The sequence below is a fragment of the Oncorhynchus mykiss genome, chromosome 30 (assembly GCF_013265735.2).
Source record: "Oncorhynchus mykiss isolate Arlee chromosome 30, USDA_OmykA_1.1, whole genome shotgun sequence".
Taxonomy (NCBI): Eukaryota; Metazoa; Chordata; class Actinopteri; order Salmoniformes; family Salmonidae; genus Oncorhynchus; species Oncorhynchus mykiss.
In genome coordinates, this window is record NC_050570.1 from 4,562,050 (window position 1) to 4,577,151 (window position 15,102).

General features: G+C 46.3%; 1 protein-coding gene and 1 long non-coding RNA gene across 2 annotated transcripts in view; both read left to right on the forward strand.

The window, feature by feature from the left end:
• The first annotated feature begins 4,316 nt into the window (after positions 1–4,316).
• Positions 4,317–15,102, forward strand: part of LOC118945757 (synaptotagmin-7-like) — a 132,083-nt gene continuing 121,297 nt past the window's right edge. Inside the window, exons 1-2 of the mRNA XM_036968511.1 lie at positions 4,317–4,807; positions 13,761–14,213. Of these exons, the coding sequence (XP_036824406.1) occupies positions 4,707–4,807; positions 13,761–14,213 (554 nt within the window). The 5' untranslated portion in view covers positions 4,317–4,706. The remainder of the gene's footprint in view (positions 4,808–13,760; positions 14,214–15,102) is intronic.
• Positions 8,124–8,914, forward strand: LOC118945759. Its single transcript, XR_005040851.1, has 3 exons — positions 8,124–8,152; positions 8,196–8,836; positions 8,888–8,914. It is a non-coding gene; the product is annotated as an uncharacterized LOC118945759 (long non-coding RNA).

Below are 15,102 nucleotides of genomic sequence, written 5' to 3' on the forward strand. Positions count from 1 at the left end.
AGGACCGCCACAGGAAAGGAGACCCAGAGTTACCTCTGCTGCAGAGGATAAGTTTATTAGAGTTAACTGGCTCTCACGAGGATTGCCACAGGAAAGGAAGACCCAGAGTTACCTCTGCTGCAGAGGATAAGTTCATTAGAGTTAACTGTCTCTCATGAGGACCGCCACAGGAAAGGAAGACCCAGAGTTACCTCTGCTGCAGAGGATACGTTCATTAGAGTTACCAGCCTCAGAAATTGCAACCCAAATAAATGCTTCACAGAGTTCAAGTAACAGACAGATTTCAACATCCACTGTTCAGAGGCGACTGGGTGAATCAGACCTTCATGGTCGAATTGCTGCAAAGAAACCACTACTAAAGGACACCAATAAGAAGAAGAGACTTGCTTGGGGCAAGAAACACGAGCAATGGACATTAAACTGGTGAAAATCTGTCCTTTGTTCTGATGAGTAGGTGAAGAGTAGGTGAACGGATGATCTCCGCATGTGTCGTTCCCACCGTGAAGCATGGAGGAGGAGGTGTGATGGTGTGGGGGTGCTTTGCTGGTGACACAATCTGTGATTTATTTAGAATTCAATGTACACTTAACCAGCATGGATACCACAACTTTCTGCAGCGATACACAATCCCATCTGGTTTGCGCTTAGTGGGACTATCATGTGTTTTTCAACAGGACAATGACCTAACACACCTCCAGGCTGTGTAAGAGCTACTTGACCAATAATGAGTGTGATGGAGGGCTGCATCAGATGACCTGGCCTCCACAATCACCCAACCTCAACACATTTGAGATCGTTTGGGATGAGTTGAACCCCAGAGTGAAGGAAAAGCATCCAACAAGTGTTCAGCACATGTGGGAACTCCTTCAAGACTGTTGGAAAAACATTCCAGGTGCTGTCATCAAGGCAAAGGTTGGCTACTTTTGAAGAATCTAAAATATGAAATATAATTTGATTTGTTTATCATTTTTACGGTTACTACATGATTCCATATGTGTCAATCCACAGTTTTGATGTCTTTACTATTATTCTACAGCGTAGAAAACCAAAACAAAGAGTCACCCTTGAATGAGTAGGTGTGTCCAAACTCTTGACTGGTACTGAACATATTTGGTCATGTGTTCGGGATCGCTTTGGGAATTGAACCCACAACCTTGGGTTCTTACTCAACTCAGCCACGTGGACTCTTCAAGGCAACACAAAATGCTGTAGGCAGTTCATGTATTAGCTGTGTTCCCTGTCTGAATAGTGATCCCAGTCCCTACTGGTGACACAACACCTACAACACAGTGACTGCATTTTGTAATACGTGTGTATGTACTGTACGTGGGATCGCAAGTGGACTTGAACCCAACAACCTCACTGCATTGCCTACGGCGCCAGCACATGGGTGTGCTTCACATGTATTATCCGTGTGCACTGTCAGTGCACAATAAGGAAACATACAGCATACATATTTAGTATGTGTGTGGTCCTGACTGGACTTGAACCTACCACCTCACTGAGCCACAGGACACATCGGTGCGTACCATACTCTAGCTACTTGTGTTATATGTGTTCCTGCTCTGTATAATAATGAGTCAGTATAATGATGATTCTTACTCTCCGTGTAATAATGAATCAGTATAATAATGAATCAGTATAACAATGAATCAGTATAATAATGAATCAGTATAATAATGAATCAGTATAACAATGAATCAGTATAATAATGAATCAGTATAATGATGATTCATACTCTCTGTGTAATAATGAATCAGTATAATGATGATTCATACTCTCTGTGTACTAATGAATCAGTATAATGATGATTCATACTCTCTGTGTACTAATGAATCAGTATAATAATGAATCAGTATAACAATGAATCAGTATAATAATGAATCAGTATAACAATGAATCAGTATAACAATGAATCAGTTTAATAATGAATCAGTGTAATAATGAATCAGTATAATAATGAATCAGTATAATAATGAATCAGTTTAATAATGAATCATACTCTCTGTGTAATAATTAATCAGTTTAATAATGAATCAGTATAATAATGAATCAGTATAATAATGAATCAGTATGAATCAGCTTCTTCACCTGCATTGCTTGCTGTTTGGGGTTTTAGGCTGGGTTTCTGTACAGCACTTTGAGATATCAGCTGATGTACGAAGGGCTATATAAAATAAATTTGATTGATTGATTGATAATGAATCAGTATAATAATGAATCAGTTTAATAATGAATCAGTATAGTAATGAATCATATTCTCTGTATAATAATGAATCATACTCTCTGTATACTAATGAATCAGTATAATAATGAATCAGTATAGTAATGGATCAGTATAATAATGAATCAGTATAGTAATGAATCATTATCTCTGTATAGTAATGAATCAGTATAGTAATGAATCATTCTCTCTGCATAATAATGAATCAGTATACTAATGAATCGGTATAGTAATGAATCATTCTCTCTGTATAATAATGAATCAGTATAATAATGAATCAGTATAATAATGAATAAGTATAGTAATGAATCATACTCTCTGTATAGTAATGAATCAGTATAATAATGAATCAGTATAATAATGAATAAGTGTAGTAATGAATCATTCTCTCTGTATAACAATGAATCATACTAGTGTCACAAGAGGGCAGTACTATCCTTCATTCCCCCATCAGCCCTGTTGGCATCCGAGACACACTAGGGCTCCCTATTTTCTATCAAGTGCACTACGTTTGACCAGGGCTACTGGGAGCTATCCCTTTGATCCCCTAAAAGCAGATGTGTTTTAGAATTGGGCAGATACAGGCGTGACAGCTTGACTCGCGTGCTCTGTTTTTGTTCCGGCAGCAATAGTGTCATGCTCTGTGGGAACCTTAATTTGCATAGCCTACTCCACCCCCCCCCCCCCCCCCCCGAAAAAAATCTTAATGTCATCTTTCAAACACTTCAAACTAGTATAAGACTGGCGCATGCTAACAAGGTCCATTGTGGATACCCATGGTGATGAAAATGTCCGTAAAGCGTCATCTATGTGCAGTTAATTCACTCTATAGAATTTTGATTGACGCGTCAGTGGCTTTTAGACACCTCTCGAACTTAGGAGGAAAGTAGATTTCTTACTCACTATTGTGTTTCCCCCGCTAAACAGTTAAAATACCGCCGCCGTTCTGTAACCTTAGCGATACTGCCGAATGCTTTACGCGTTTGTCCACAGGCGCATACAATAGCGTAGAAATCGACCCCCTGGCGAGAGACGGCGGGCTACCACTGAATTGTGATGTTGTGTGCAATAGCACATCTCAAGGCCGAAGTGGCCATAGAATGAGAGTTAGCCAAACAACCTCTACACAATAACACAGGTATAGGGGTCGTAGAAGCTGAGCTGCGGACACTGAGGTAGAAGCAGTATTCCTTTACCCCTGGTCCATACTACGTTGCAGGCTCCCACCGTGAATCCCCCTCCTCCTCTCACCCCCCCCCCCCCCCCCACCCCCCACCCCCCCCCACCCCCCCGCTAGTGACAGGACTACAGAGCTCCATCTACCTGATCTACCTGCCTCTGTCTCTACCTGATTTACCTGTCTCTGTCTCTTCTGTCTCTACCTGATCTACCTGCCTCTGTCTCTTCTGTCTCTACCTGATCTACCTGATCTACCTGCCTCTGTCCCTTCATTCTCTACCTGATCTACCTGATCTACCTGTCTCTGTCCCTTCTGTCTCTACCTGATCTACCTGTCTCTGTCTCTTCTGTCTCTACCTGATCTACCTGCCTCTGTCTCTTCTGTCTCTACCTGATCTACCTGCCTCTGTCTCTTCTGTCTCTACCTGATCTACCTGATCTACCTGCCTCTGTCCCTTCATTCTCTACCTGATCTACCTGATCTACCTGTCTCTGTCCCTTCTGTCTCTACCTGATCTACCTGTCTCTGTCTCTTCTGTCTCTACCTGATCTACCTGCCTCTGTCTCTTCTGTCTCTACCTGATCTACCTGCCTCTGTCCCTTCTGTCTCTACCTTATCTACCTGATCTACCTGTCTCTGTCTCTACCTGATCTACCTGCCTCTGTCTCTTCTGTCTCTACCTGATCTACCTGTCTCTGTCTCTACCTGATCTACCTGCCTCTGTCTCTTCTGTCTCTACCTGATCTACCTGCCCCTGTCTCTTCTGTCTCTACCTGATCTACCTGCCTCTGTCCCTTCTGTCTCTACCTGATCTACCTGCCTCTGTCTCTTCTGTCTCTACCTGATCTACCTGCCTCTGTCTCTACCTGATCTACCTGCCTCTGTCTCTACCTGATCTACCAGCCTCTGTCCCTTCTGTCTCTACCTGATCTACCTGATCTACCTACCTCTGTCTCTTCTGTCTCTACCTGATCTACCTACCTCTGTCTCTTGTCTCTGCTCTCCTGTGACCTGGATAACTTATGCCTTCCCATTTAACACACCTCGCACAACTAATCAACTTTGCTTCCTTTACAATGTTGTTGCTTGATCTCTCTACCTCTCCTTGTCCTCTTCCTCTTCTCTTCTTCTTGTTCCTGTCTTTTTCCACCTCCTCCCGTCTCTCTTTGTCTCTGCTGTGTTGTCTCCTCTCTCTCTCTCCTTCCTAGTGGGGAAGTGTCAGGGGGGCAGACAGGGGCATCGGTAGCGTTGGGGGGGGGAGGGGATGGGGAGGGTCCGGCGGGTCCCAGTGACAGTGTGAAGATGATGCCTGGCGGTACCAGCATGGCGATGTCGGGGGTCAAGGCCGGGAGGTGGCAGGCGGTCCAGAGCCACATGCAGGCGGGAGGACTCAGACCCACCAAGTGAGTTATAATGATTGAATAGTGTTCTAGGGAAACATTAAGGACACTTTCCACTTTTTTTGCCCTCAGAACAGCCTCAATTTGTCGGGGCAAGGTGTCGAAAGCGTTCCACAGGGATGCTGACCCATGTGGACTCTACAAGGTGTCGAAAGCGTTCCACAGGGATGCTGACCCATGTGGACTCTACAAGGTGTCGAAAGCGTTCCACAGGGATGCTGGCCCATGTTGACTCCAATGCTTCCCACAGTTGTGTCAAGTTGGCTGGATGTCCTTTGGGTGGTGGACCATTCTTTATACACACAGAAAACTGTTGAGCGTGAAAAACCCAGCAGCGTTGACACAAACCAGTGTGCCTGGCACCTACTACCATACCCCATTCAAAGGCACTTCAATCTTTTGCCTTGCCCATTCACCCTCTGAATGCCACACATACACAATCCATGTCTCAGTTGTCTCAAGGCTTAAAAATCCTTCTTTAACCTGTCTCCTCCCCTTCATCTACACTCGAGTGAATTTAACAATTGACATCAATAGATTTCACCTGGATTCACCTGGTCAGTTTATGTCATGGAAAGAACAGGTGTCCTTAATGTTTTGTACACTCATTGTACAGTATAGATGGTATAGGTAGAGGGCAGAGGGTATATATTGTACAGGCAGAGGACAGAGGGTATAGATGGTACAGGTAGAGGGTAGAGGGTATAGATGGTATAGGTAGACGGTATAGATGGTACGGGAAGATGACAGAGGGTATAGCTGGTACAGGTAGAGGGTATAGATGGTATAGGCAGAGGACAGAGGGTATAGATGGTACAGGTAGAGGGTATAGATGGTACAGGTAGATTACAGAGGGTATAGTTGGTATATGTATAGGGTAAAAGGGAGAGGGTATAGATGATACAGGTAGAGAACAGAGGGTATAGATGGTATAGGTAGAGGACAGAGTGTATACATGGTATAGGTAGAGGACAGAGGGTATAGATGGTATAGGTAGAGGGTATAGCTGGTACAGGTAGAGGACAGAGGGTATAGATGGTATAGGTAGAGGGTATAGATGGTAGAGGGTAGAGGGTAGAGATGGTACAGGTAGAGGGTATAGATGGTATTGGTAGATGGTATAGATGCTACAGGTAGATTACAGAGAGCATAGCAGGTATAGGTATAGGTTAGAGGGGAGAGGGTAAAGATGGTACAGGTAGAGGGTATAGATGGTACAGATAGATGGTATAGATGGTATAGGTAGAGGGGAGAGGGTATAGATGGTATAGGTAGAGGGTATAGATGGTAGAGGGCAGAGTGTATAGATGGTATAGGTAGAAGACAGAGGGTATAGCTGGTATAGGTATAGGGTAGAGGGTATAGATGGTACAAGTAGAGGGTATAGATGGTACAGGTAGAGGGTAGAAGGTATAGATGGTATAGGTAGAGGGTATAGATTAGTTAGAGGGTATAGATGGTACAAGTAGATGACAGACGGCATAGCTGGTATAGGTATAGGTTAGATGGTGAAAGGGTATAGATGGTACAGGTTGAGGGTATAGACGGTCCAGGTAGAGGGGAGAGGGTATAGGTGGCAGAGGGTAGAGGGTATAGATGGTATAGGTAGAGGTTAGAGGGTATAGATGATATAGGTAGAGGGTAGAGGGTATTGATGGTACGGGTAGAGGACAGAGGGTATAGATGGTGTAGGTAGAGGGTAGAGGGGAGAGGGTATAGATGGTAACAGTAGAGGATAGAGGGTATAGATGGTGCAGGTAGCGAACAGAGGGTATAAATGGTATAGGTAGAGGACAGAGGCTATAGATGGTATAGGTAGAAGACATAGGGTATAGATGGTACATGTAGAGGGTATAGATGGTACAGGTAGAGGGTATAGATGGTACAGGTAGAGGACAGAGGGTATAGATGGTACATGTAGAGGGTATAGATGGATGTAGAGGGTATTGAGGGTATAGACGGTCCAGGTAGAGGGGAGAGGGTATAGGTGGCAGAGGGTAGAGGGTATAGATGGTATAGGTAGAGGTTAGAGGGTATAGATGATATAGGTAGAGGGTAGAGGGTATTGATGGTACGGGTAGAGGACAGAGGGTATAGATGGTGTAGGTAGAGGGTAGAGGGGAGAGGGTATAGATGGTAACAGTAGAGGATAGAGGGTATAGATGGTGCAGGTAGCGAACAGAGGGTATAAATGGTATAGGTAGAGGACAGAGGCTATAGATGGTATAGGTAGAAGACATAGGGTATAGATGGTACATGTAGAGGGTATAGATGGTACAGGTAGAGGGTATAGATGGTACAGGTAGAGGACAGAGGGTATAGATGGTACATGTAGAGGGTATAGATGGTACAGGTAGAGGGTATAGATGGTAGAGGGTAGAGGGTATAGATGGTACAGGTAGAGGGTATAGATGGTAGAGGGTAGAGGGTATAGATGGTACAGGAAGATGACAGAGGGTATAGCTGGTACAGGTAGAGGGTATAGATGGTATAGGTAGGGGGTATAGATGGTACAGGAAGATGACAGAGGGTATAGCTGGTACAGTTAGAGGGTATAGATGGTATAGGTAGAGGGTATAGATGGTACAGGTAGATGACAGAGGGTATAGCTGGTATAGGTTTAGGGTAGAGGGGAGAGGGTATAGCTGGTACAGGTAGAGGGTATAGATGGAATGGGAGAGGGTATAGCTGGTATAGATATAGAGGACAGAGGGTATAGATGGTATAGGTAGAGGGTATAGTTGGTACAGGTAGAGGACAGAGGTTATAGATGGTACATGTAGAGGGTATAGATGGTACAGGTAGAGGGTATAGATGGTAGAGGGTAGAGGGTATAGATGGTACAGGTATAGGACAGAGGGTAAAGATGGTACAGGTAGAGGGTATAGATGGTACAGATAGATGGTATAGATGGTATAGGTAGAGGACAGAGGGTATAGATGGTATAGGTAGAGGACAGAGGGTATAGATGGTATAGGTAGAGGGTATAGATGGTATAGGTAGATGGTATAGATGCTACAGGTAGATTACAGAGGGCATTGCAGGTATAGGTAAAGGTTAGAGGGTAGAGGGTAAAGATGGTACAGGTAGAGGGTATAGATGGTACAGATAGATGGTAGAGGGTATAGATGGTACAGGTAGAGGGTAGAGGGTATTGATGGTATAGGTAGAGGACAGAGGGTATAGATGGTATAGGTAGAGGGTATAGATGGTACAGGTAGATGTCAGAGGGTGTAGATGGTGTAGGCAGAGAGTAGAGGGTATAGATGGTATAGGTAGAGGGTATAGATGGTACAGGGCAGAGTGTATAGATGGTATAGGTAGAGGGTATAGATGGTACAGGTAGAGGTCAGAGGGTATAGCTGGTATAGGTATAGGGTGGAGGGTAGAGGGTATAGATGGTACAGGTAGAGGGTAGAAGGTATAGATGGTATAGGTCAAGGGTATAGATGGTATAGTTAGAGGGTATAGATGGTACAAGTAGATGACAGAGGGCATAGCTGGTATAGGTATAGGGTAGAGGTGAGAGGGTATAGATGGTACAGGTTGAGGGTATAGACGGTACAGGTAGAGGGGAGAGGGTATAGATGATATAGGTAGAGGGTAGAGGGTGTAGAGGGTAGAGGGTATAGATGGTACAGGTATAGGACAGAGGGTATAGATAGTACAGGTAGAGGGTAGAGGGTATTGAGGGTGCAGGTAGATGACAAAGGGTATAGCTGGCATAGGTATAGGGTAGAGGGGAGAGGGTATAGATGGTACAGGTATAGGACAGAGGGTATAGATGGTACAGATAGAGGACAGAGGGTATAGATAGTACAGGTAGAGGGTAAAGGGTATTGAGGGTGCAGGTAGATGACAAAGGGTATAGCTGGCATAGGTATAGGGTAGAGGGGAGATGGTATAGATGGTACAAGTAGAGGATAGAGGGTATAGATGGTGCAGGTAGCAAACAGAGGTTATAAATGGTATAGGTAGAGGACAGAGGCTATAGATGGTATAGGTAGAAGACAGAGGGTATAGATGGTACAGGTAGAGGACAGAGGGTATAGATGGTACATGTAGAGGGTATAGATGGTACAGGTAGAGGGTATAGATGGTACAGGTAGAGGGTATAGATGGTGCAGGTAGAGGGGAGAGGGTGTAGATGATATAGGTAGAGGGTAGAGGGTGTAGAGGTAGCAAACAGAGGTTATAAATGGTATAGGTAGAGGACAGAGGCTATAGATGGTATAGGTAGAAGACAGAGGGTATAGAGGACAGAGGGTATAGATGGTACAGGTAGAGGGTATAGATGGTACAGGTAGAGGGTAGAGGGTATAGATGGTATAGGTAGAGGGTATAGATGTTATAGGTAGAGGGTATAGATGGTACAGGTAGAAGACAGAGCGTATAGCTGGTATAGGTCTAGGGTAGAGGGTATAGATGGTATAGGTATAGGGTAGAGGGTATAGCTGGTATAGGTAGAGGGTAGAGGGTATAGATGGTACAGGTAGATGACAGAGGGTATAGATGATATAGGTAGAGGGTAGAGGGTGTAGAGAGTAGAGGGTATAGATGGTATGGGTAGAGAGGAGAGGTAGTGTGCGAGTAAGAGGGAGGACAGGAGGGAGGGGAAGTAGTGTGAGAGTAAGAGGGAGGGGAGGTAGTGTGAGAGGAAGAGGGAGGACAGGAGGGAGGGGAGGTAGTGTAAGACTAAGAGGGGATACAGGAGGGAGGGGAGGTAGTGTGAGACCAAGAGGGGATACAGGAGGGAGGGGAGGTAGTGTAAGACTAAGAGGGAGGACAGGAGGGAGGGGAGGTAGTGTGAGACTAAGAGGGAGGACAGGAGGGAGGGGAGGTGGTGTGAGAGTAAGAGGGAGGACAGGAGGGAGGGGAGATGGTGTGAGGGTACGAGGGAGGGAGGGGCCCAGGTGCCAATGTTCCAAGGTGGCGTGGTGCTCTGAAACGTGTGATGACAGGCTGGGCTAGGGCGGAATAACGTGCGGAAGATGTGAACTCTGAGCTAACAATAGACTGCAGAATTACACTGTCGCGGAACCGTCATCACGCCAACTCCTAACCAGCTAATAGACTACTACACGGGCCTGCATGGAAAATGACCTAAAGGACATACTCAGAGACAATGGGGTCTATTAATGACCTAAAGGACATACTCAGAGACAATGGGGTCTATTAATGACCATCTATCTACCAACACATTTTCACACAGTGAATGTTGAAGTCCATCTTCTCGCTAATAGTTCTAGCCTGCATGGCCCATTCAGAAACCACACAGGACACACAGAGACGGAAATGGTACTATTCTAGAAATACTACAATCTATTACAACTATTACAACGGCAAACGGTCAAAGTCATTTGTTTATATGAAACGGATACTCTGAGAGGGAACATATTATTCTATAGGAGATACTTATCTGACCGCAGTTTATTACTGATAACAATAACAAGACACGTTCACGCGATCAATGCAGTACTGTAGTACGGTAGTAGATTTAAATTAATACATTTGATTCGATTTGATTTGTACTGCGGCTAAAGCGTCTCTAATGTGACCACTTGCTTTCGTACGTTTCTCGTCAAAATAACAATCGAATTGAGAATATCCTCAAGACAGAGGGTATAGTGGGAAATGTATTATGTTCTGTACTATAAACAAATGGAATCTGTTACACACTAACAAACAGTCTGTTACTCACTCACAGTCTGTTACTCACTCACGGTCTGTTACTTACAGTCTGTTACTCACTCACAGTCTGTTACTCACTCACGGTCTGTTACTTACAGTCTGTTACTCACTCACAGTCTGTTACTCACTCACAGTCTGTTACTCACTCACAGTCTGTTACTCACTCACAGTCTGTTACTCACTCACGGTCTGTTACTTACAGTCTGTTACTCACTCACAGTCTGTTACTCACTCACAGTCTATTACTCACTCACATTCTGTTACTCACTCACAGTCTGTTACTCACTCACAAACAGTCTGCTTCTCTCTAATAAAAACATTTTTCTGTACGTTTCTCGTTAAAATAACATCTAACTCAAGACTTTGTAAACACAGTGTGATGGAAAACGGCGTGTTTGAGTTTCACATGATGTGTGTGTCGTCGACGCGGCGCTGGAGTTCGCTGTCTGAATGACGTGTTTTAGACCCTAATCACAATGTGTCAGAAAATGAGACGGTTAATTTAGCTTCTCCACCCTCTTTCGTTTCGCCCCCCTTTCTTTTTCACATCTCCTGCTGTCTGTGATTTCTCTCTCTCTCTCTCCGCAACACGTTCACTCCTTCACGACCTCCTACCCTCTTTCTCTCCTCTCATCTCCTCCTCTCATCTTTCTCTCTTTGCCCCCTGTCTATAATTGGATTCTATTTCCAGGACGCTATAAGTGTCTGTGTCTCTTGTGTCTGTGTCTCTTGTATTGGTGTCTCTTATGTCTGTCTCTTGTGTTGGTGTCTCTTGTGTTGGTGTCTCTTGTGTTGGTGTCTCTTGTATTGGTGTCTCTTGTGTCTGTCTCTTGTGTTGGTGTGTCTTGTATTGGTGTCTCTTGTGTCTGTCCCTTGTGTTGGTGTCTCTTGTGTTGGTGTCTCTTGTGTTGGTGTCTCTTGTGTCTGTGTCTCTTGTGTTGGTGTCTCTTGTGTCTGTGTCTCTTCTGTTGGTGTCTCTTGTGTCTGTGTATCTTGTGTTGGTGTCTCTTGTGTTGGTGTCTCAACCCGTTTTCTTTCTCTCTCTCCCTCCATCGCTCGCTTTCTCTCTCTTCCTTATCGGTCCCATCTTTGTCTCACTCTTTATATAAAGCCTCCATCTCCCGTCAAGTGGTCTCTTCAACTATTTAATTTCCCCTTTTGACTTTCCTTTCCCCTTTTGACTAGTTATATAAGTTCAATACCAGACGATTTAAAAAGCAGTCTGAAAGAGACCCGTGTACAGTCGCATATAAAGCCAGCTGTGAAGTGCCTAGTAATGTGAATAGGACGGTGTTCACCCAGTTCAGATTACAGTGCGACTCTGTCAGGGAAGGCGGAAGGAGCGTTTTGGGATACCGAGCTAGAAAAAAAATGAAACCAGCATCTCCTAGTAATATGTAATAGGTTTATAGATAACTGAACTAAAACATCATCTACTATCTTGTTTTGATAGAGACGTACTGCTAATAAAGCAAGGGAACAACTTGAAAACAGATAAAGAAAGATAAAAGATAGAAGATAAAAGAGATAGTGGAAGAGAGGAGAGGAGAGGAGAGAAGAGGAGAGGAGAGGAGAGGAGAGGAGAGGAGAGGTTGAGAGGAGAGGAGGAGAGGAGAGGAGAGGTTGAGAGGAGAGGAGAGGAGAGGAGAGGGGAGGGGAGGGGAGGGGAGGGGAGGGGAGGAGAGGAGAGGAGAGGAGAGGAGAGGAGAGGAGAGGCTGAGGAGAGGAGAGAAGAGGTTGAGAGGCTGAGGAGAGGAGAGGTTGAGAGGCTGAGGAGTTGGTTGGCTGGGAGGATGTCTCTAGGGGCGGAGCGTTGTATTTAAACGAGGAAATAGATTTAGACAGAGAAAGGAGAAGGAAAGGAGAAGGATGATATAGTGCTTTTAAAAGTTGAGAAGAGAGAGAGGAACAAACCCGTAAAGTATTCGTCTCGAAGAGCCAGCTTCGTCAGCCACGTTGGGATGCCACACACACACACACACACACACACACACACACACACACACACACACACACACACACACACACACACTCCGACACACCCACCACAACAGATGTGCTCGACCATGCCCATACGGACCTTTCAGATCCAACCAACGCCGACTCGTACCACGCCCACAAACCCACGGCGCCCAGACACACACGTTACACACACACACCTGCTGACTATCGCTCTGGCAGCTCCTTCTGCTGCTGTTACTGCTGCTATCTCTGCTGATGTTACTGGTGCTATCTCTGCTGATGTTACTGGTGCTGCTATCTCTGCTACTACTATCTCTGCTACTGCTATCTCTGCTACTACTATCTCTGCTACTGCTATCTCTGCTACTACTATCTCTGCTACTACTATCTCTGCTACTGCTGTTACTGGTGCTGTCTCACCCTGCTCTCTTTTTCTCTCCTCCTCCTCCTCACCCCGGCTCCTCCCGCAACACCACTGCCACTCCTTTCTTCTGTTTGTCCCCTCCCACCAACATTGGTTTCTCCCTTCTTCTGTTTGTCCCCTCCCACCAACATTGGTTTCTCCCTTCTTCTGTTTGTCCCCTCCCACCAACATTGGTTTCTCCCTTCTTCTGTTTGTCCCCCTCCCACCAACATTGGTTTCTCCCTTCTTCTGTTTGTCCCCTCCCACCAACATTGGTTTCTCCCTTCTTCTGTTTGTCCCCTCCCACCAACATTGGTTTCTCCCTTCTTCTGTTTGTCCCCTTCCCACCAACATTGGTTTCTCCCTTCTTCTGTTTGTCCTCCTCCCACCAACATTGGTTTCTCCCTTCTTCTGTTTGTCCCCTCCCACCAACATTGGTTTCTCCCTTCTTCTGTTTGTCCCCTCCCACCAACATTGGTTTCTCCCTTCTTCTGTTTGTCCCCCTCCCACCAACATTGGTTTCTCCCTTCTTCTGTTTGTCCCCTCCCACCAACATCGGTTTCTCCCTTCTTCCGTTTGTCCCCCTCCCACCAACATTGGTTTCTCCCTTCTGTCCTGTACCTCCTTACATCTTCCCCTCTCATGATTCCTTCTCTCTCCTCCACTCTTGTCTATCTCTCTGTCCCCTCAACCTTTCATGTCCTTGCTCTCCAAACTCTCCTTCTCCCTCCCATCCTCTGCTCTCCTTCTCCCTCCCATCCTCCTCCTCCCTCCTCCGCTCTCCTTCTCCCTCCCATCCTCCTCCTCCCTCCTCCGCTCTCCTTCTCCCGGCCCTCCTCCTCCTCCCTCCTCCTACTCCTCCCCTTGCTCCCTCCCCTTCCTGCTGCTCTGCCCTCCCAGCTTTGGAGACTCAGTAGGTGCTCTGTCCTCTGCCTCCACCCTGGATCCCCTCCCCTCAGCTGGGCCGCTGGCCCGGCCACGCACCCTGCTACGTCAGCAGAGTCTCCAGCAGCCATTCATCCACCCACCTGCCCCAAGCCTCACCCAGCTCCCACCCACCTCCTCACAGAGCCTGGGAGAGCTATACCAGGTAACCCCGCCGGGGCACGGCCATCCTGGGGGAGGCGGGGGCAGTGAAGGAGGTGGGATAGGAGGTGGGGTAGGAGGTGGGGGCACTCGAGGAGGTCCCAGGAGGGTGCGAGGGAGCCCTGCAGGGGCAGGCACTTCACAATACAGAGGAGGAGGAGGAGGAGGAGGAGGAGGAGGAGGAAGAGGAGGAGGAGGAAATCCTGGCTCCTGGGATCACATGATGGGCCAGTTGAAAAACAGAGGCCTGGATGCCAAGTCCTTCCTGTGAGTCTCTCTCTGTTTCTTCTTTTTCCTCTGTCTGAGTTGTGACTGTCTCTGTCTGACTTGGTAACCCTCTCTGTCTGACTTGGTAACCCCCTCTGTCTGGGTTGGTAACCCTCTCTGTCTGGGTTGGTTGGTAACTGTCTCTGTCTGGGTTGTGACTTCTCTGTCTGGGTTGTGACTGTCTCTGTCTGGGTTGTGACTGTCTCTGTCTGGGTTGGTTGGTAACTGTCTCTGTCTGGGTTGGTAACCCTCTCTGTCTGGGTTGATAACTGTCTCTGTCTGGGTTGTGACTGTCTCTGTCTGGGTTGGTAACTGTCTCTGTCTGGGTTTTGACTGTCTCTGTCTGAGTTGTGACTGTCTCTGTCTGACTTGGTAACCCTCTCTGTCTGGGTTGTGACTGTCTCATTCGGGGTTGGTAACTGTCTCTGTCTGGGTTGTGACTGTCTCTGTCTGGGTTGGTAACTGTCTCTGTCTGGGTTGTGACTGTCTCTGTCTGGGTTGGTAACTGTCTCTGTCTGGGTTTTGACTGTCTCTGTCTGAGTTGTGACTGTCTCTGTCTGACTTGGTAACCCTCTCTGTCTGGGTTGTGACTGTCTCATTCTGGGTTGGCAACTGTCTCTGTCTGGGTTGCGACTGTCTCTGTCTGGGTTGGTAACTGTCTCTGTCTGGGTTGTGACTGTCTCATTCTGGGTTGTGACTGTCTCTGTCTGACTTGGTAACAATCTCTGTCTGAGTTGTGACTGTCTCTGTCTGGGTTGTGACTGTCTCTGTCTGGGTTGGTAACCCTCTCTGTCTGGGTTGATAACTGTCTCTGTCTGGGTTGTGACTGTCTCTGTCTGGGTTGGTAACTGTCTCTGTCTGGGTTGTGACTGTCTCTGTCTGAGTTGTG